A 21,945-nucleotide genomic window follows, 5' to 3' on the forward strand; every position below is an offset into this window, starting at 1 on the left:
TCTTTTTCTTATTATTCCGGTAAACTGATAAGAGATAAGTGATAACAACCTGAGGCAAAGTTGTAGAGAGCGACGAGTACTACAACATTGCCGAAGACACACAACGGCTATCTCTTATCAGTATTGCGAAATTAGCCTTCCAGTTATCATATTATTAACAGCGATGTTAATAAATATCATCAGAAATGTTAATAATTACACAGTGCAACATTATTCCGGTCATGCGCTAGGGACTCAGTTTTGAGAATTGCTTGTGAAAGTACTTATCAAAACTAGATATTCTGCATCATTCGTTTTGCCAACTTGGCTCATATTTTTAAGAAATTATGCATTTTAGGCTCAAACTGGATTTTGAGCACTTTTTTGATATTTTCACAAGGCTATTTCTCGGTAAACCGTATGGAATATTGATTTTGTGTCTTTAGCAAAGTTGTAGGTATTGAATGGGAGAAAAAAATGCAAAACAAACCTACACCAAAAAATGCACCCAGGACCTCGAAATCGCAAAAATGCCCATTTTTTACCGATTTTCCACCATAACACGCAGCGTATCCAATTTTCATGGCCACTATCTTCAGCAATTTTGTAGCCAACGTATATTTTAACAACTTTGATCAACATACTAACCCAGAAAAATCATGTTTTATCTACCTTTTGGGCTCAAAGTCACTCTTTGGTAGCAAAAATGCCAATTTTTTACCATTTTTCAACCATAACTCGCAGCGTATTCAATTTTCATGGCCACTATCTTCGACAATTTTGTAGCCAACGTATAGTTTAACAACTTTGATCAACATACTAACCCAGAAAAATCATGTTTTATCTACCTTTTGGGCTCAAAATCACTCTTTGGTAGCAAAAATGCCCATTTTTTACCATTTTTCGACCATAACTCGCAGCGTATATAATTTTTATGGCCACTAGCTTTGACAATTTTGTAGTCAACGTATAACTGGACAACTTTGCTCAACTTACTTACCCAGAAAAATCATGTTCTATAGAATACATATGTAGATGTAGATATATCTACCTTTTTGGCTCAAAATTACTCTTTGGTATCGAAAATACCCATTTTTTACCATTTTTCAACCATAACTCGCACCGTATCCAATTTTTATGGCCACTGTCTTCAGTAAAGGTGTCAAACGGACACTCGTTTGTCCGTCCGTCCGTCCTTTTACAAATTTAGGACGGACACAATTTTTTGTCCGTCCGTTTGAAAATTTAGGACAGACAAATTTTTTTGTCCGTCCGTTTGAACATTTAGGACGGAAAATTTTTTTTGTCCGTCCGTTTGAAAATTTAGGACGGACAAAAAAAATTTGTCCGTCCGTTTGATATTTTGATCGTCCAAAAAAGCCCGCAAATCTAACTTTTAGAACATCCAATAAGCTATTATAACTTAGTTTTCGACGAGGAATTCATTTCTGATATTGTTTTATTAAAAATAACGTCAGGAGTTAAACGAACATATACTTTTGTCCGTCCTTCTGTAAGAAATGCCCGTCCGTCCGTCCTAAATTTTCAAACGGAAGGACAAAAAAATTTGTCCGTCCTAAATTTTCAAACGGACAGACAAAAAAATTTGTCCGTCCTAAATTTTCAAACGGACGGACAAAAAAATTTGTCCGTCCTAAATTTGTGAAAGGACGGACGGACAGCAAATGTCCGTCCGTTGTCCGTCCGTTTGACACCTTTAGTCTTCAGCAATTTTGTAAGTAACGTATAACTGGACAACTTTGCTTAACATATCGTACCAAAAATGAGCCATTTGATGAGAATTTTGTCCTATTACATGCAAATAGCTGTACAGTAGAACCTCGATTATCCGTCCTCCCATTATCCGTCACCTCCGTTAACCGTCACACCTTTTCAAGGTGGAAAAGTTTTTTTTTCAGTTCGTTTTTCAGTTTATTTCACTTGAACATACGAATAAAGTTGCCAACTAACTTTCATAATCAAAATCAATTGTGTGCCCCTTGTACATTCACACAATAAGATTTGAAATCAGGGGCTTTGCGTTTTCGGTACACTTCTCGTATATACAAGATTGTCCAATATTTTGGCCAATGCACCAAATCTGTTCTCATATCTATTGTATATTTTTTACATCACCTTGTTTTTCATCATAAACTAATTAGAAAGTATGGAAATTTGGATTATTTTGTTCTATTTATATGAAAGTCTCGATTATCCGTCTTTTTCGATTATCCGTCAATGCGCTGGTCCGGTGCCTGACGGATAATCGAGGTTCTACTGTATATCCTTCCATATTTTACGCTTGGATTTTCATAAACGTGTCTCTGCAGATGAGATGTGGTCATATTTTCGTCATTCGGATGAACGGAAATTGCATTTTATGACGTTTTGGCGGTGCAATTAAGTCAACACTGCACTATACACGGGTTTTCGATCTCAATTTGATGTTTTCGGAGAAGAAAATAATGGGTGGCCCACTCATTAAATTTAAAGCCATTTTGATTGACTCACTAACGGTCAATTTTTGTTCACCGGGATAAATTTTACACCGAGGGGTAAATCTGTCCAATTTTTGTTCATCGAGGTAAAAATGGTCAATTTTTGTTCACCGAGGTAAATTTTATTTCGGGATAAAAACCAAATCATACGCAGTTTAATGCGCAAATCGATCAGAAATGTCTGTTCATACAACTTATCATTTATTACAATTTTTATAATTCATGTTTTCACACATTTTGGGGACCGAGATGTAAAATATTTACCCCTCGGTGTAAATTTTACACCGTGAGAGGTAAATTTTTACACCTCGAGGGATAAATATTGCCCCGCGAGGGATAAATCTTAATTTACCCATCGAAAATTTATATAAAATATGCATTTGCAGAATTTTGGTTTTTGGCCTTCAATTTTTTCCAAAAAAATTTCGACAAAAATTGAGGACCAAAAATCAAACTTCTACAAATGTGATCAACATGAAACTTCCAGAATCTTGTTTTTCCTCTAGAAAATGAAACCTCAGAAAATTTGAGGCCATTAGGAATCGATTTACGAAAAATCGGTAATTTTAGTCGAAATTTCGACTATTTTGTATGGGAGGTATGCGTAAATCGCCTCCGATTGACTTCAAACTTTCAGAATCTTATTTTTCTCCCAAAAAATGGTCGATTTACGGGTACCTCCCATACAAAAGTATCAATTTTTTGGGGTTTTTCTTGGGGCAAGTACCCCAGGATCAAATCGAAAATGGCTCATCTTCGAACTTAAACCAAGTTTTTCGGATACAAATTTTTTGGCATTTCCAGATTTTGATTACACTGTGCGACAAAAAAAAGTTGAAGTGGTCTAACCCAGAGCGGATGTATTGAAGTTTGGAGAGGCTCATGAGACAGGAAAACCCCCAAAAGGATTTTTCCAAATTGGTTCCATATAAGAAAATTCTGGCCATTTGAAAAATTTGCTTTGCAGAGGATTTTCAAAAGAACGACGAACTTGGTTGAATTCTTGACAACTTTGACATTTCGATGTACACACACATATAAATACGTATGGTGCATTGGAAAACGTCAGCAATGAACTATACTAACACTTGGTGTAGCAAGTTCATCGAATGTGTGAACGGGTGGCAATATTCGATGACTTCAAAATCATATGAAAAACCACACAAGTGTTGACAGTGAAAACTCACGATTTTTTCAAAATATTTCTTTGGAAAACAAATCGTGGATGAAGCCTAGGCTTTGCAGAGCCCGAATATCAACAATAAAAGAAAATAAATGAATATAATTCCCAAACAAATAATGTATATAAAATGTATGGCGTTTCCAATCTCACCACTGTTCACCACAATCAGTCAAAACATTAATGTGAATGACGCATGACAAAGTGACTTTGACAGCACACGCATATGAATTGATGTCATGTTTACAGTCGGAAACGTCAATGCAAAATCTCCAGTATCCAGTTTCAGTCTACTTTATTTTTACTTGGTTTTTTGCTTTTTCATGCAAATCCATGTGACGACCGGGTCAAAAGTAGTGAAAAATGACCAAAGAAACTCAAAATAGCAATAGAACATAGCTACTTCGGACTATTTTTGGGTCCAAACAGGTAAAAGTATCATTTTTCGTATATATCCTGAAAATTTAACTTTTGAATGCGGAATTTAAGTATTTTTCACGCAAAAAACGTAAATCAGTAAAGAAAAGCAAGCACTTTGAACCATTTTTGAGTCGTAATATGCAAAAATATGATTTTATGAGAACCCTCAGTATCTAACTTTCACATTTTGTGTGAAATTGTAATAAAAAATCCCGTTTTTCGGCAGTTTGTTTATCTTAAACCTCTAGCTAGCTGCTAGCCTCAAACTAAGCACAAAAAACCATATCTTTTGCATGTTTTTAAGAATTGTAGGCCAGCGCAAGATTTAGATTGGTAAACGAGATTTTATGGAGAAAAAACCCATTTGTGATATTCCAAACGTCACGAAACTTTCTGTATCTGTTTTTTTCACCAAAAAACTTAATCCCTGAAATTTTGAAGGCAATAGGAAGTGATTTACGGGTACCTCCCATACAAGTTTTCATATTTTCTTCACAAAATTGACAACAAACCGAAAGTCATGCAACTTGGTGACGTGCGTGCGGCAAACGAAACTGAACAGGCCAACCTGTTCGCTAATTTCTTCAATAGCAACTACGATGACTCAACGACTCAAGGCGTTCAACAATCACCTACCGATGAGTCACAGCAAACTGAGGAATTTCAGCTCGATATTAATTTTGTGCTCGAAGAGCTACAAGCCGTAAACACCAAGAAAGGTACGGGTCCCGATGGTATGCACCCGTTGATACTAAAGAATTGTGCGAGTCATTTGGCGGCTCCACTCACCGAGATCTTCAATGAATCATTGTCAGCTGGCCATTTCCCTGACAAATGGAAGCCCTCGAGTGTATCACCCATTTTCAAAAAGGGGGCGAGATCGAAGATTGAAAACTATCGTTGCATTGCTAAGCTCCAAACTGTGGCGAAGTTCTTTGAGCATTTAGTGAACGCAAAACTTCTGTCTCTGGTACAGGACAAAATCACCAAAAAGCAACATGGCTTTATGAAGTCCAGATCCACTGCATCTAATCTCACCGAATTTACCTACTATGCCCAGAGAGGCATAAATTCAGATGCGCAACTGGACGTTCTGTTGTTCATCAATGACATAGTGGACGAAATGGACGACGTGTTCATTCCGCATTTTCATTCATGCTATCGCCTTATGAGCAATTCGAGGCCTAACTGTGCTTTTTAGCAATTGCAACCATCGATGTGTGCGACGGTGCATTACCGTCCAAAAAGAGGATTTTTTTCTTCTTCATATGGGGCCGTTTCGATGCGATTTCGACCACCAATCGATTCAACGATGCAGCAGTAATATGCGCCAGTAATCGTCCTTCTTTTTTGGAGGTAGTCGATGAAAATTATTCCGTGCGCATCCCAAAACACACTGGCCATTACCTTCCCCGCCCATTGTTGCGTTTTTGGCCTCTTTGGCGGCGGTGTTCCCTTCACTCTCTAGCCTGTTGACTGGGCTCCGGAGTGTAGTGATGGATCCAAGTTTCGTCCATCGTCACTAATCGACGCAAAAACTCACTCCGGTCGCGGTTAAAATAGGTCAAATTGGTTTGAGAAGTGGTTAAACGAATGCGTTTTTGTTGAATTGTCAGCAAACGCGGCACCCATCTTGCGCATAGCTTATTCATATGCAAATGTTCATGCAATATGTTAAGCACCCGTTCATATGAGACGTTTACAGTCTCAACTATCTCACGCACTTTCATTTTCGGATGATTTAACACCAGATCATGTATTTTGTCTATCATTTCTGGGGTAGTAACCTCATTTGAACGACCTGGGCGAGCTGCGTCTTCGGTGCTCGTGCGACCACACTTAAATTCAGTAAACCACTTGTGGACCATTTTATGAGATGGTGCGGAGTCCGGATAATACTTTTTAAGCGCCACTTCGGTCGGGGCGATGGTTTTTCCACGCAAAAAATAGTGTTTAATCAACACACGAAATTCACTTTTTTCCATGTTTACACAAATGTTTGGAGGTTGGTTGCTTCAAAGTGCTATAACTCATGAAATAATGGTCGGTTTTGGCTCCAATTTTGACAGCTGTCTTTTGAAGGATGGTACTTGTCAAAAACCAAAAAGATTTTGTATCAGTGTCTCCCTCTCATAGAAAAGTACCTGACTTTATCAATCCACCTAGTATGGTGAAAATAATCCGTGTGATAAATGTGGCATATTTCAACAAATTAACGAAGAATTTGATTTGAAAAAATATATACTTCGTGAATTTCCGACGATCTCTGCAAAGAAAGACATATCATTGAACAGATGTGCAATCGAATCCACGGGTCTTTTGCCTGAGAAGTTAAAATTGGGAAATCCCACTCCAGGCAAACCCAATGATTGCACCGGACCACACTTCTTACTAGAAGATTTTATTATAATTAAGAAAATTGATTTTGAAATGAATTTGTTCCGCAATTTTCCTTACAAAAATTAGATTTTACCCCCTCAATTTTATGGAAAACATTTGGAATTACCCCCCTACATTTTGATTGAAATTGGAAAAGAGCATCATTCCTATTGTAGCGAAGAATCGTGCTTTTTGATAGATGTACTAAATTGAATGTTTTCAATGTCGCCATCTGTTGTTGGTGATACAAATATCTTATCACATGGTTCTGATGAAGATTTTATTTATTGTTTATACAATTTTATTCAAAATCACTTTTTCATTCATAAACTCAATTCAGAAAAGAAATCAGAGTTATTTCAACAGTCGAGTTATTTTGTATGCAAAATGCCTAAAACATAAGAGTGAGAAAATTGTCATCATCAAGTTTACATGGCACGACCAATTTCAAGTAATGCAACTTTGTTTTGAAAACACTAGTACAAAATAATAAATGGCAAATCATTCTTTTGTCTCTTTGTGGACATTAATTCCCACATTTTCGATAGAAAGTGAATTTTTTCACACAACTCATAATTTCACAATCACGTATTTAGTACATTTCATTGTTCAATACCGATATTGAACACACCCTAACATCAGCAATGGTATCTGTCAAACTTTACGCTCTGAAAATGACGTTCATAGCAAACATTTAAAAACAGTCAATATTTTATTTTTTTTAATTTTTATTTGGGAAAACTAACATAACATTCACTTTCGAAATCATACCAAATACTTGAGTTCATTTTTACGGATCTAACGAAATATTTGAAAATTGTCGTGCCGAGGTGGTGTTGAGACTATACAATTCGGTTGTATCGTTTCGGCACGACCATTTTCAAATACTTGAATTCATTTTTACTAGGGTTTAAAAACGCGTTATTTTTTTCAGTGTTTCTTAAAAACGTTTTTTTACAGAGCCGTTATATACCGCCCAAAAAACGTTTTTTTCGTTTTTTATCGTTATTTCTGCGGTATTTTGGACTGTCAAAAAAAACACTACAGAAAAATAACGTTTTTATAACACCGTTTGCGGTATTTGTCGAAACGTTTGTAAACCCTAATTTTTACGGATCTAACGAAATATTTGAAAATGATCGTGCCGAAACGATACAACCGAATTGTATAGTAACAGCACCACCTCGGCACGACAATTTTCAAATATTTCGTTAGATCCGTAAAAATGAACTCAAGTATTTGGTATGATTTCGAAAGTGAATGTTATGTTAGTTTTCCCAAATAAAAATTGAAAAAATAAAATATTGACTGTTTTTAAATGTTTGCTATGAATGTCATTTTCAGAGCGTAAAGTTTGACAGATACCATTGCTGATGTTAGGGTGTGTATAATATAATATCGGTATTGAACAATGAAATGTACTAAACACGTGATTGTGAAATTATGAGTTGTGTGAAAAAATTCACTTTCTATCGAAAATGTGGGAATTAATGTCCACAAAGAGACAAAAGAATGATTTTCCATTTATTATTTTTTACTAGTGTTTTCAAAACAAAGTTGCATTACTTGAAATTGGTCATGCCGTGTAAACTTGATGATGACAATTTTCTCACTCTTATGTTTTAGGCATTTTGCATGCAAAATAACTTGACTGTTGAAATAACTCTGATTTCTTTTCTGAATTGAGTTTATGAATGAAAAAGTGATTTTGAATAAAATTGTATAAACAATAAATAAAATCTTCATCAGAACCATGTGATAAAATATTTGTATCACCAACAACAGATGGCGACATTGAAAACATTCAATTTAGTACATCTGTCAAAAAGCACGAAAAGGTTTCAGGTTCTTTGCGATATTGTTCCTTATTTGAGTAAATTTTCACTATAGTGAATGCGAAAACACTTCTGAACTTCGTATTCAGTGATAATACAGCGTTATAGCATCACTTGAAACGATATCATCCTTTTTGAGTGGTAAATCTACGCACAGGAGCGTCACTTCGTCTAGAGGTTTTTCAACTGATACTAAATAGACGTTGCGATTGTCGCAAACAGTGAAACGGCAAGCGAACTTCGTTCATAGCAAAGCAAGCATAATGAATTTATGCCGTAGCAAAGCGTAAACAAAAATTTATAACTGACATTATTTGTAACATATGCCGCTTATTGCGTAATTACAGAAGGCACTTCCAAAAGTGTCACCATTGTGGGAAAAATTCTCTTCTTCAGCTCTTGGAACCAACAAAAATACCACTTTGTTTATTAAAATCCGAATCATATAGTTTTTTAAAGATTAACTTAGATATACCTTGCAATTCGGGGGCATTCGAGTTGGCAGCCACGATACCTTATCAGCCGTTCCAGTAAGTTGGTCAATTGAATCAAGGAAAAAGAAAAGTGGTTGCATTGAAGAAGCGTAAGTAAGCAAATGCTTGAAGTGAGCAGTCAATGGAACCAAATCATCCGGTATATTCTCAAATGGAAGCATAAAATTATACGAAATCTATAATACAAATAAATCATTATTTTTGGATTTTCAAACTGAACAGAAATTCAGGAGAAAATGTTCATTAAACATCTTCAACTCCGGAGAAAAAATCTCTCTCTTAGGATTTATTTTTATTTGACCTATATAATACATGCATTTGAGCTCAATAAAAGCGATTAAATATTTTTAGATTCATGCTTAGGCCAGCTAATACATTTCCTCAATTTTAGAAGAAATCCAAGTAAATTGTATAACCTGTTGACAAATCGAAATCAATGTTGGAGTCAGTGCACTTGAATCGGGCGTAGTTCCCAAAAAACGGACTATATTGATTGGTTTATAATCTTTGAACCAGTTTGTTAACGCCAATGAAGCACTTTTTGCCAATAATGAAGTTTTACCACAGCCTCCCTATTTCAGTAGAAATTTGAAATGGTTCTTTTATTGATGAATTTCATCATATTTTGACTGAATTCGACCACGTACCTCACCATAGAGAACTAACGGTTTTTCTGAATAATTAAGCATGTAGTTTTCTATACGCTTTAAAGACTCTTCTCGTCCATAAAAAACTTTCACTGAATTGTTACAAGCATGTAAGTGTTGCAGAATTTCTGTCACAATTTGTCCTTGAGCGCTTGAATCTTCTTTGCGCATTGCACGGTCTACCAGTTTAATAATGTTTTTATAGAAATGTGCGATGAAGTTGTTCAAATATTCTTCATGTGTTTCGGTGTCAACGCCTTCTCTTCCAATCCATTCCACAGTATACCTACATCATTTAAAGAGGTATATAAGATAAACAATACATTTGTAAAATTTCTACAATATAAGTATACTTTTGGATATTGGTCGTCTCAATTTTATTGGGCAAACGTTCATCTCGCAGATTTGCAAGCAATTTCGATGCTTCGGTGTCCAAGCTACGATTAATAATATCAACGAAAAGTGATGCTTTTTTCAAATTTTGTAAATTTATGTTGTTGATATATCGAACATAGGCCAGGCAATGGTTCTTTGTATTTTTCACATTTAAAATTCCATTGATAACTTCCCTCTCCGTTACTGCAAATTAAAAAAATCAAATAAGTTATTATTTGAACTGCTTGCAAAAATATCCATTATTTATTCAATGGCTTTTTTTTTATTGAAATCTTTGATTGGAAGTGGTAAGTAATATTTGTAATTAAGCATAGATTTTTATTTTTTTCTGAGCGTCCACATCACTGAAGCGGAAAAGATGATACATTAGTACAACAGAGATGGCTATGTGTCTATATGTTTGTACTCAAAACGTTGGGAGCGAAAAAAAGTTTGAGGCTACCAATAAATTCATTCTCGTTTTTTCTTCTGTTTTGTCTTATAAAATTCAAATTCAATTCTGCATCTGAAAACCTGTTGAATATCTGTTGATATGGAAACCATTTGGTTAAGATATGATTCTTTGAAAATGTCGGGCAAATCTACAAACAGCAACTGATGTGAATGTTTTATACTAAAAATTATGTGATGTTCTGAATAATCGTGAGTTTGGAATGGTTACCCGTTTTCAATCATTTTATCTTACGGTTGAAGAAAAAATGCAGAATTTTCAGAGGTTGCCGAAAGAGAAAATGCAGCTTATCTCAGAATTTTATCGACTTTTTTTGCGTCTGAGATAATTTCAATATCTAGGGCCTAGGGGGTTCTAAACCCATAAGTCGAAGAATTGAGAAAATCATCAAAAACCCAAGGGAAAAATGTCTGGACCAAGCATTCTAGCATTTAACAATGTGTAATAATGGTGGGCCAAAAGTTATCCTAGAAAATAGCTGGAAACACTGTGCGACAAATTTTGGGTAAAAAAAAGTAATTGGAAACGACCACCATGGCAGTGTAGTGCTTCTATGGCATAGCAAAACCCACCGCGATAGTCTCGATCATTAAAAGTCAAACCAACAACGCCAAACATTTTGACGGGAACTACATTGATGGGTGTATTCAATGCAGTGTCAAACATAGTAGTGTTGTGTGGTGGAATAATAATTATTATTTGAATTAAAAAAAATAAAAATGTTTCGATTCTGCCAAATAAAATTGTGCTGGCACACAAGACAAGAAAATTGCTTTCTTTCGGTAGGTTAAACCCGTATTTAAAAAAAATTGTTTTTATTTCATTTGAGTTGTATGAAAGAAAATTACGGTTTTATATGATATATTGGAGTTTACATAATTAAAAAAACACAAAATGTTAGATTCAGAATATAAACTGGTTCGTGGCAGAATTGTTTTTTTAATTTTGCAGACCATACTGAGAAAACGCTTGCGTTCGAATAGAAAACTACACTGAAACAGAAGTCGATTTGACATTAGCTGTCAAACCGGCAAGATGAACAAGTGCGTTTGTAAAGTGAGCTCACTTCGTGTCAGCAGGTTTTGGACGAATTTCATTTTGCAAATGATGTTGTTGTTATTGTAATGATACCCCCTCGGCAAAACCCTTTGTTATATATGATTTTCGCAATATTGATGTTCGTAGCTGAAAAATAAGGCTAATGCGACCTGCTTATGTCATCTGGTAGGGTACTTATGGCTGCCCGTGCGCAAATAAAATGACTAACAGTCACTCAGTTGCATGTAACTGTATGTAGTGATACACAGCAAAACATTTGAGTGTAAAGTTTACTCTTGAGTTAGGTTAATATAGCGGTTTCAACTATTTTAGGGGAATTTACACCGAATTTTGGGTAAAATGAGTTGTTTTCTATGCGTCTGTCCGAATGGCTGATGTAGGAATAGAAATGTTCTACGCGTAAGTAGGATTTTCTACGAGATTTCCGAATATTATAGTGATTTGGGGCCAAAAGCGGGTTTCTGCTCTGTTTTTGCCCTAAAATAGTGATTTTCGGTGATTTTTCGACTTTTTCAGCCTCCCCCTCCCTTCCAAAGGGGGGGGGGGGGGAGGGCGACCCCAAACATTGTTATTTTTTGATTCGCTGGAGTCTGGCGAGAATTTTATCAGAACACTTCACCAGTGTCAGACCACCTATTTGGTGTGAGAAAAAAATAAGTAGTCGAAAAACCATGAAAAAATGGTAAATGGTGAAAACACCGAATTTTTTTCTCACAAAATATGAGGTGGCGGATAGTTAGGGAATATCGAAAAACTCAAGAATTTGAGGTGGGCCAACTTTTAAGCCCAAAAATTGGAAAAACTAAAACCACTATCTAATTGACTTTTTTCACATTTTATACTTTGAACCCACTTTTCAGAGCTTGAATGAGCCCGGATGGGGTTGTCGTAGTGGACTTTTTTGTAGCCCCATCGATTTTCTATCCAACCATGCATATAGTTTTGAAAGTTTGTACCACACTTTTCTAGTGTAAAAATGTCAAAAAGTGTCATTTTTCATTTTTTTCAATATTTGGGTCACCCTAACTTTTCATCAGGTGGGGAAGGTCACCCTAATTTTTTGGCTTTGCGAGTTTTTGGCCATAAGAAGTTTATACACCAAGTTTGAGCGAAATCGGAGAAGTCACTTGCAAATTTTGTCCCGCTTGGTGTGGAATGGTCGTCGAGACAATCACTTTTAGTCAGTCAAAATGTCTCAAATTAATCGACTGACTCAGTCATCCAAAAATTTTCCACATGGGTGCCCAAGCGAGGATTAGTGCCAAAATAGTGCAAAAAATGAACATGCCATCACTGGCAACTTCCCAAGCCATAACTTTCCAACTGGGTATCATAGGTAACTTTCCAACTGGGTATCATAGGTAAGTCGTATTAGCCATATTTGTTAGCTGTGAACATAAGCTTTAATGTAGCATACAATAAAAACTAAAATATGGCCGTTGTCATGACCCAATGTGGCCAAATGTCTACCCAACGCTCAAAAATTGGTCCAAAACTTGAAATTTCCCTACAAATGAGTGATTTTTTCCAGTAGACTAGCCTGAAAACAAGTTCCCATTATCTGCAGAGACACTTCAATGAAAATCCAAATAAAAAATATGGAAAGTTATACAGCTATTTGCATGAAAAAGGCCAAAGTTTTCAACAAAATGACCATTTTTGGTACCAAAGAGTGATTTTTAGTCAAAAAGGTAGATAGAACATAATTTTTCTGGGTTAATATGTTCAGATAAGTAGTTCAATTCTACGTTGACTATAAAACTTTCAAAGATAGTGGCCATAAAAAATGAATGCGTTGCGAGTAATGGTCGAAAAATGGAAAAAATCGGCCATTTTTTCGACATTTTTGGACTCTTTGCTACAACTTTGCTTGAAAAAGTAAGACGATATCTCCAATTTCGAGTTATTGACCAAAAAGTGATGACATCAATACTGCAAAAATCATATAGAACGAAAAAATTACACAGGCCGAAAAAAACAACCTGAGCCAAAATCGCAAAAGCCATCAAGGGTTTTGCTATGCCATAGATACTTCACTGCCATGGTGGTCGTTTCCAATTACTTTTTTTACCCAAAATTTGTCGCACAGTGAAATAAACTGAAAAAAATCAACATCTCTTCTACCTTTCTTTTAACCTTAAAGATCTTGGTGGCGATGAACAAAATGAATTCCATGTTATGTGTTCTTAATATGAAGATCTTATTTTTACCTGACATGAAATAGTTGTGCATTTGGTCTTTGTCAATTTTTCCAGCTGAACTCAAGGACGCTGCAGATTTTCTGAGTATTTTTTGCATTTTGCCCAATGTATCCCACCAAATAGCTTGATCTTCAGCTTGTAATTTCGGTACTCTCTGGAAAAACAAAGAAATTAGCTTGATATCAAACAAAAAATTAGCGGGTACCTCTCATATAAAATTGTCGAAATTTTGTCTAAAATTTGCCTAACATCACTCATTTTTCACCAAAATGAATCAAAAATCGATGTGAAATCGATTGAGTATAGTTTATTCGTGTTTTATTTGTTTAATACTACAGCCACAAGGCAATAAATATGGTGAAAATTGCGATAGCAGCGAGTAAAACGTGTATTGGGTCTGAGAATTAATCGTGTCGATTTTTCAAAAGATGGCGTAACTTTGCATGGTTGTATCGGGCAATACTTTTTTCTTTTTCACATGAGTGGTCTAGTGTCAAACTACAAAAATCATCATCTATCATTTCATCGAAGTTTGGATAAACATTTTTTTTTGCGCCTTAAATATGTCAAATTTTTTACCGAAAAAGCAACATTTCCCGCAAGCATTAATTTTTTGCTTTCATTTGAAGAAAACTGCGGCTGAAGCGCATCGAATGTTGGTGGAAGCCTATGGTGAGCATGCTCCATCGGAACGTACATGTGAACGGTGGTTTTCACGGTTCAAAAGTGGTGATTTTAGCACGGAAGACAAGGAACGTCCCGGCCAGCCAAAAAAGTTTGAAGATGCGGAATTGGAGGCATTGCTCGATGAAGATTGGAGTCAAACTCAAGATGAGCTTGCCAGAGCATTGAATGTTGACCGAAGCACTGTTGGATATCGTTTAAGGGCCCTTGGTTTCATTCGCAAGTTGTCAAATTGGGTACCACATGAATTGACGCCAGCGCAAGCTGAAAGGCGTTTAGTGACTTGCGAAATGCTGCTCGCAAGGCACAAAAAAAGAGGTTTTCTGTATCGAATTGTCACTGGTGACGAAAAATGGATTCATTACGATAACCCCAAGCGCAAAGCATCGTATGTTAAGCCCGGCCAACCAGCAACATCACAGCCAAAACAAGAAATTCACGGCGACAAGGTAATGCTGTCTATTTGGTGGGATGAGGAGGGAGTGGTGTATTATGAGCTGCTGAGAAGTGGTCAAACCATCGATGGGCCTTTCTACCGACAACAATTGATACGTTTGAAACAAGCAATCAAAGAAAAACGCACGAAATGGGAGACCAGAAAAGAGACATTGATTTTCCTACATGACAATGCTCGGCCACACATTGAGAAATCGGTCAAAAACTACTTGGAAAATAGCGGATGGGAAGTTTTGGCTCACGCCCCGTATAGCCCAGACCTGGCTCCTTCCGACTACCATTTGTTTCGATCGATGCAAAACCATATGGACGGAGAGCGGTTCTCTTCAGTTGAAGAAATCCAAAATTGGCTCGATGCATTTATAGCCTCAAAAGATGAGGAATTTTTTAAGGCAGGCATCCGTCAATTGCCCACATTGTGGCAGAAGGTCATCGCTTCCGATGGACAATATTTTGATTGAAATGTAATTTCATTTTGGTATTCAAATAAATGTTTGAAAATTTAAAAAAATCGACAAAACTAATTCCCAGACCCAATATATTTCATCAAAAATGACTGAAATCGATTGCTTGGGGCCAGGGGGATTGGAGATTGACAGTTGAGCTGCACAAAGATAGAAATGTCATGTCATATGGAGACGCCATTTTTATATTTGCTTGGAGCGACTGGAGCGGTCATACATTTCTCATTCATTTTTTTTTCTAGAATAATATTATTATAACAAATTAATTTTTGTTCAAGTGTATCTTATTTTCATTATCTTTGTTTGGCACAATTATAAAATCATAAAAACATAGTTTCATGAGACATAACATGCGTGTTAGAGCGGCCATCGAAATTGATTACAATAGTAGCCAACATTGATTACATCAATAACCAATATTACAGTGTAATAATTTCAACACCCAATTACATTTTTATTCCACGTTTTTGCAAACATGAAGTTTAAAAAGGCTAAATAACACTTTCGTATTAATAAAAATCAAAGAGCAACTCTACAAATTCACCATGGAGCGGCAACACTCCGAATTCACCATGGAGCGACTAATATTGTTTTTCAAAAGAAAAACTATAATAAACGAATTTGAATTGTCTGAAATTAATTTAATCAATGAAAGTAAGAATATTACTTTTTTATACATTTTCATTAGTTGAATTTTTTCTTTTGGTATATAATACTAGCCGCTCCATGGTGAATTTGGAGAGTTGCCGCTCCAACTGGATCGGCCACAGGTTAGTTTTTACTGAGGAATCAATATTTGATTTATCTCTTTGATGTTTTTAATACGAAAGTATTATTTGGCCTTTTCCACTTCATCTTTGAAAAAACATCAAATAAAATTGTAATTCGGTGTTAAAATTTTTGCACTGTAATATTGGTCATTAATGTAACCAATATTGGTTACTATTGTAATCAATTTCGATGGCCGCTCCAAGAACGCGCATGTTGTGTGTTATGAAACTATGTTTTTATTATATTCCAATTGTGCCAAACAAAGGTGATGAAAAAAATAGTGACACTTGAATCAAAATATTTATTATGTGCTATTTGCTCGCTGGAAATTTCAATTTTTGTCGGAAACGGAACAGTCTAGTTCGCAGCGAACAAAATCAAATGTAGTAAACATTAAGTCAGGCGCCGCTGATCTGGAGGGCAATATGAATTTTGTACTGTGAATGCGTTAAAATAACGCTTCAGACGCCTGAATTAGCAAACTCAGCTCAGCTCAGACCTACTCAGCAGCAAATATGCAATCTCTGGATTTTTTTGACAAATTAATTGGAAATTTAGCAGCATAGTGATATAGCCATCCATTGAGTTAGTGATGCAAGGACCTGTTTAGATTTGACGCAAAACTTCTCTTCAATTTATCACCTCTTTATGGGCCGTTATTACAATGTTTAACGCTCCAGTTAGTATAGACTTTTTTTCCAAAAAGGATAGCCTTTTCCAAACGTGTAGTTAGATTACCTTGGAGCGTTGACAATCGGCGTTCACTAGACATTTTCATGTTTGGTCATTTGGTTATTCATAAATTGAGTTTTTCTTTTGACTAGTCGATAACCAATATTTATGTAAAATCAAACTATCTATACCCTTAACCTTTTGACTGTCTTTCCTGACATTTTTGTCAGTCGCTCCGAAAATCTTGAAAATAGTACTTTTTTAAAATTATTTTTTGATGAAACTCTAGGTATGCTCTTTTCGATCATTTTTTTTCTTAATTCCCAAAAAAAGTGAAAAAATAAATCTATTTTCCTATGAAAACCCAGCCCGAAGCAAAAAAGTCATTGGCTGTCTTTCCTGACAAAAATGTCAATATATATTTACGGGGCCGTAGCAACGATTTTTGCCAGGAAAGGGTGGTTCCACTTTACCAAGTGATAGCTCGCCCCAAAAAAACAACTATTTCGAAAAAAAAAAAACTGGGGGGGCTCTTGGAAGTTTACGGAGTTATGGGGCAAAAAGGCCAAAAATCACGAAAAATCACGAAAAATCAAAGTGGTCCGATTTCGATGAAAATTGGTACACGGGATAAGTGAGAAAATATAAGAACTTTGGCACTAAAACTGGTCCAAAAAACTGGTAACTCCGTAAACTTCCAAGAGCCCCCCCAGATTTTTTTTCGAAATAGTTGTTTTTTTGGGGCAAGCTATCACTTGGTAAAGTGGAACCACCCTTTCCTGGCAAAAATCGTTGCTACGGCTCTGTATATTTAAACCAATAAATAAAGTTGAAAAAAAAGTTTTTGAGCAAAACGAAGAATACCACGTTGAAGAAGACGCTCTCGTGATCTCAAAACCATATTTCGTTTCATTGGGTTACAGTATGATTTAGTGCATTTTAGTTTTTTGAAAGATTTTTTGGAAAGCTACTGTTCTCTGAGCACATTTAAGGCTGTAACTTTTTTTGTAGAATAGCTATCACCAAAAATAAATTGCCTCTGAATAGTGGAATAAATTACCATTCAAACGCGCTATAAATTATTAGTATCGGTGCAGAAGTTAGAATTTTATAGACCCTAAATATGAGGAGTGAACAATAAAACTAGTCTACTTCACTAAATACCAGGCTAAATATACACAAAATAGAGAATAGTTTTTGCCAGTTTCAAAGTTTTATCATAAAGAGCATTGAATTTAGATAAATTAAGACATAGTTTGCTTGCTATACGTCCACTAACAAAGAGGTGACATCTGTTCAAAAGCGCTCGCGCACGTCAAAAACCAAGGAAATTCCAAAACTGAATACAAGCCAAAAATGATGTTCCAAAAAGTATGCATATATATGTAATATATATTACGTATAAAAGCCGAAACTACTAAAAACGAAAAGAGAATGTTGTATTTTATTAATTATGATGAAAATTTAAAAAAAAACACTGGATTTTTTTAATTTTTCCCGTACATTTTGTGGGTGACAAAAATGTCAGGAAAGACAGCCTACGTTTCATTTAGGTAAAGACAGTCAAAAGGTTAATTGTATAAAAATCAAAAGATCAGATTGGAGTCATGTTTCTGCAAAACTGAATATTCAGCCAGATTTTTGATGGTATTAATAAATACAAATACAAATACAAATACAAATACAAATACAAATACGGACCTTGTTATTGAAATTCACAAGTATTGATGATATTGGCTGGAGCACTGATATTGGCGGGACTGCGTTACTATCTTTTTTATACCACATATCAAGCAAACTCCCGTCAACATTCAAAGCGGTTAGTTCATCACGTAGAAGCTGAAGCTCAGAAGAAAGAATGTATGTGGGTATTGGACGATAACCATATTTTTGTCCAAGAAAAACAACGAAATTTGGGCCCATCGACAGTCGTTGACAGTTCTCTATTTCCTTCATGCAAAGTTCCGTAGTCATATGATCATCTGTACTCTCATCACGAACCTGAAATACTTACTCAAGTAAAGGCTTCCTTAGGAAAAATTTTGGCAACTTACCCCCCATCTCATATCGACCACCTAGAAAGTTATATGAATTGTTGTGAATTTGAGTTGAAGGGAAAATAATAAGTATCGATTTTTAATTCGTCAAGGACGATTGAAAATTTGCGAAGAACTATCAACATTTGTTTGTTTCCACGGAAACGATATTTCGAAATATGTTTTTGTTTTGACGTTCACACTCGAAAGATAAAATGATAAGGGTGATGATCATGATAATGGTGATGGTGATGATGATGATGAGTGATAATGAAAAAGAAATAATTACAAGTTTTTCAGTGAAATGTGTATTTTTTCATTTGAATGTATGATATTGAATTTTTGTTAGGGAGATACATAAAAAATGCAATTTTTCAGAGCTTTGGTAGCTGGGAACTATTATTTTTTGATGAAATAATGAAGATCCAAAATTACTCCAACACTCTGTTTATGGTTATTTTGAAATTTAATCAAATTTTACCGCATTTTACTAGGGAGAAATGAGTCTTTTTTATGTGGGTGGAAATATGCTATCTCCAGAGTTTGCGAAATATGGATGCAAATGTTTTACGGAAAAAACATTAATTCCCCAAATGATAAGAATCTAATAATGGATATATTTCTGGAAAAAGTTGGATTACCAAAAAAAATTGCCTTACACAAGTAGTGTCATCAGATAAAAAAACCTCTAGACGAGTTTAAAATGGAGTGACGCTCCTATGCGTGGATTTACCACGCAAAAAACTGATTTCATTTTGAGTGACGTTAGGACGCTATATTATCTCTAGATATAAAGAACATGGATGTTTTCGCCATCTTTATTATGAAAAATTTTGCAATATACAGATCAAAACTCTTAAGTCTGACAATTTTTACATATGGCGAATCCCTTATGTCTAGGTTTAGTGCTCATTTAGTGCTATTTAGTGCCACCAATAGATTTAGTGCTTCAACTGGGAGCGAGTTTTGGGCATCGGCGTTTTGGGGGATGACGAAAATAGGGGTAGTAAAAATAAACTTTTCCCATGTCGAAATATCGGAAATCTGATGGTACCACCATTTAGTGCTCATTTAGTGCTCTGATTTCAGATATACTCCACAACCCCTTCGATTTAGCGTGGGGGTGAAATCGGGGTGGATTTTGCACGAAAAGCTTCAAATAGAGATGGAAAACGCCGAAAAAAGGGCCGACTTCTGAGTGGCTGCTGGCGGCGGCCACTAGCCAAGGATTATTTTCAAAAATTGACTAAACAAATTTTAGAAGTCCAAATTTACACACCCTGTATATATATTTATTATTATTAATAAATTAATATTGAGCCTGTACTTGGCGGTGTCAATAAATACAAACAATTTATCCAATGTAAATTGTCATGAATGAGAATGAGCCAAATACTATATTCAATTGGTTGGTGATGGTATATTTCATCTTATTATGACACTTGAACAAATAATCCAAAGTTCGTTGACCACATATAGTGAACAACCTGGTTATTTTATATTTAAAATACTAAAGTCACTGTAAATGCAATGTCGCGTGATTCGTTTTATAAGCATTCGACCGATTCGATCCTCTTTCCATATCGCCGTTGTGAGTTATTTCATTTTCAATTATTGGTAGCTCGAAAAGAAACGATTGTTATTTTTAATTGAAGTATTTGTGAGGAACCAAATTAATTTTTCGAACATCTTATGTGTAAAGTGTAAACAATTTGGGCAATTTCTAAGAAATCTCAAATGGAAGTATTTCATCACATCAAAATGTGCTCTGAATTTACTCTTAAATGAGCACGCATTTAAAGAAATTGAGGGCACATTTTTTTATTTTTCATTTTATTCAACACCGCCAGGCTCTGGCTGAATATAATAGAGGTATGGATTAGGGTTTGGCCGGAAAAGAGTGCAAGACTGTTACATCAATTTATATAAAAATATACAATGAATGTGTATTTCCATTTGGGCAGTGTGTATATATGATCAAATCATGATTTTCTTGGTTCAAAAATTTGTTATAATTTTTTATCTGTATCAGTTCTGCTATCATTTCTGTTCGATCATGCAATTTACCTGAAACTCTAGACCATGTTTCTCTCGGCAATAGTCCTTAATTCGCGGATAACATTTCGCCATCAATGTATTACGTTCCATCGTTGTATCTGTTTGTAAGAAGTTTTGAATAGATGATAGAGTGGAAAAAGGTTGAGCCAACACACCCTCAATTTCAAATGGTTAATCAATGCAATTTAATCATTTATTTAGGAATTAATGTATGTATCGACTTCATTAAATTGATTTTACTTAAACATATGAATATCGTTGGTACTAAATGGTGTTTTGAGGAGAAAAGAATACTTATCCTTTAAATCTAACGTTCTTCAAAAAGAGTGTATCAAACAAAATTCAATAGACAAATTAGTCATTAGCATTGAATTAATAACCAAAAAGCATTGAATTCGCAATCAAAAGTGAAACAATTCTGAACGTTCGTCTTTTATATGTTTGTCATTCACACTTTTTATGTGAAGTGGCTGTTATGTAAGAGAAATTGCGCGAAAAGGAAAGTTCAGATTCAAACCCTAATTTATTTGACACATTATAATCAATAAGATTATTGAACTATTATATCACTACCAAAAGTCCTTTCCAGATAGTAAGGACGAAGTTTCTCATTCCAGATAACTTAAACATAGTTCAAATAATTCAACTCTGATGGATAACCGATAGTGCAACTATATATACCGTTCTACCAAGTGTCTTATTGTTTTTACCTGTAAAAGTTGAACTTGTGAAAATTCGAACAATTTTAGAACTAACTGGTGGCAAAGACTCTAGGGAGCCGGCAAAAATCAAATCAACAGTTCTGTCATCCATTGCAAATTTTCTTCTAGAAATGTAATTAATTTGAAACACTTTTTTTATTTGATTCCTTCATTTAACAAAGAAAGCAAAACTCGCGGGAAATCGACACTTGACTAAAATGTGGAGCTATAAATTCATTGCATTCAGACATTATTTGACTTGAATGTTTGATCGATATATTGTATGACATGCATTGTATGCATGAAAGTATCATACTATGAGACAATGTGCGCACGAGTGTTATTTCCGTCGTATTCGATAAATAAATTTACCCACAATGTTATCATTTTTATACAAACGAACAAAACAACCTCCAAACACTTACAATAAATTGATAAATTGAGTATGGAACCGAATATTATGAAGTGTGAGGATAAATTCTTAACGTCTTCATACCTGTAACCTTTTAATATCAATTAAACATATGTAGTTAAATCGTACAATGTTGTGTTTTTTTTGTAATA

At 35.1% G+C, this 21,945-nt stretch overlaps 1 protein-coding gene across 1 annotated transcript in view; it reads right to left on the reverse strand.

Moving 5' to 3' along the window:
* Positions 1 to 21,872, reverse strand: part of LOC129573049 (NACHT and WD repeat domain-containing protein 2-like) — a gene marked incomplete at its 3' end in the record, with an annotated part of 28,819 nt that extends 6,947 nt beyond the window's left edge. Inside the window, exons 1-9 of the mRNA XM_055453220.1 lie at positions 21,391 to 21,872; positions 20,690 to 20,778; positions 18,641 to 18,661; positions 18,288 to 18,587; positions 13,549 to 13,693; positions 9,786 to 10,011; positions 9,433 to 9,718; positions 9,202 to 9,357; positions 8,767 to 8,961 (exon numbers count right to left, since the gene is read on the reverse strand). Coding sequence (XP_055309195.1) covers positions 8,767 to 8,961; positions 9,202 to 9,357; positions 9,433 to 9,718; positions 9,786 to 10,011; positions 13,549 to 13,693; positions 18,288 to 18,587; positions 18,641 to 18,661; positions 20,690 to 20,778; positions 21,391 to 21,493 — 1,521 coding nt within the window. The remainder of the gene's footprint in view (positions 1 to 8,766; positions 8,962 to 9,201; positions 9,358 to 9,432; positions 9,719 to 9,785; positions 10,012 to 13,548; positions 13,694 to 18,287; positions 18,588 to 18,640; positions 18,662 to 20,689; positions 20,779 to 21,390) is intronic.
* Positions 21,873 to 21,945: the final 73 nt, after the last annotated feature.

This window comes from Sitodiplosis mosellana, unplaced genomic scaffold, assembly GCF_009176505.1.
Source record: "Sitodiplosis mosellana isolate CC-2019 unplaced genomic scaffold, AAFC_SMos_1.0 Smas_scaffold_5901, whole genome shotgun sequence".
Classification (NCBI taxonomy): Eukaryota; Metazoa; Arthropoda; class Insecta; order Diptera; family Cecidomyiidae; genus Sitodiplosis; species Sitodiplosis mosellana.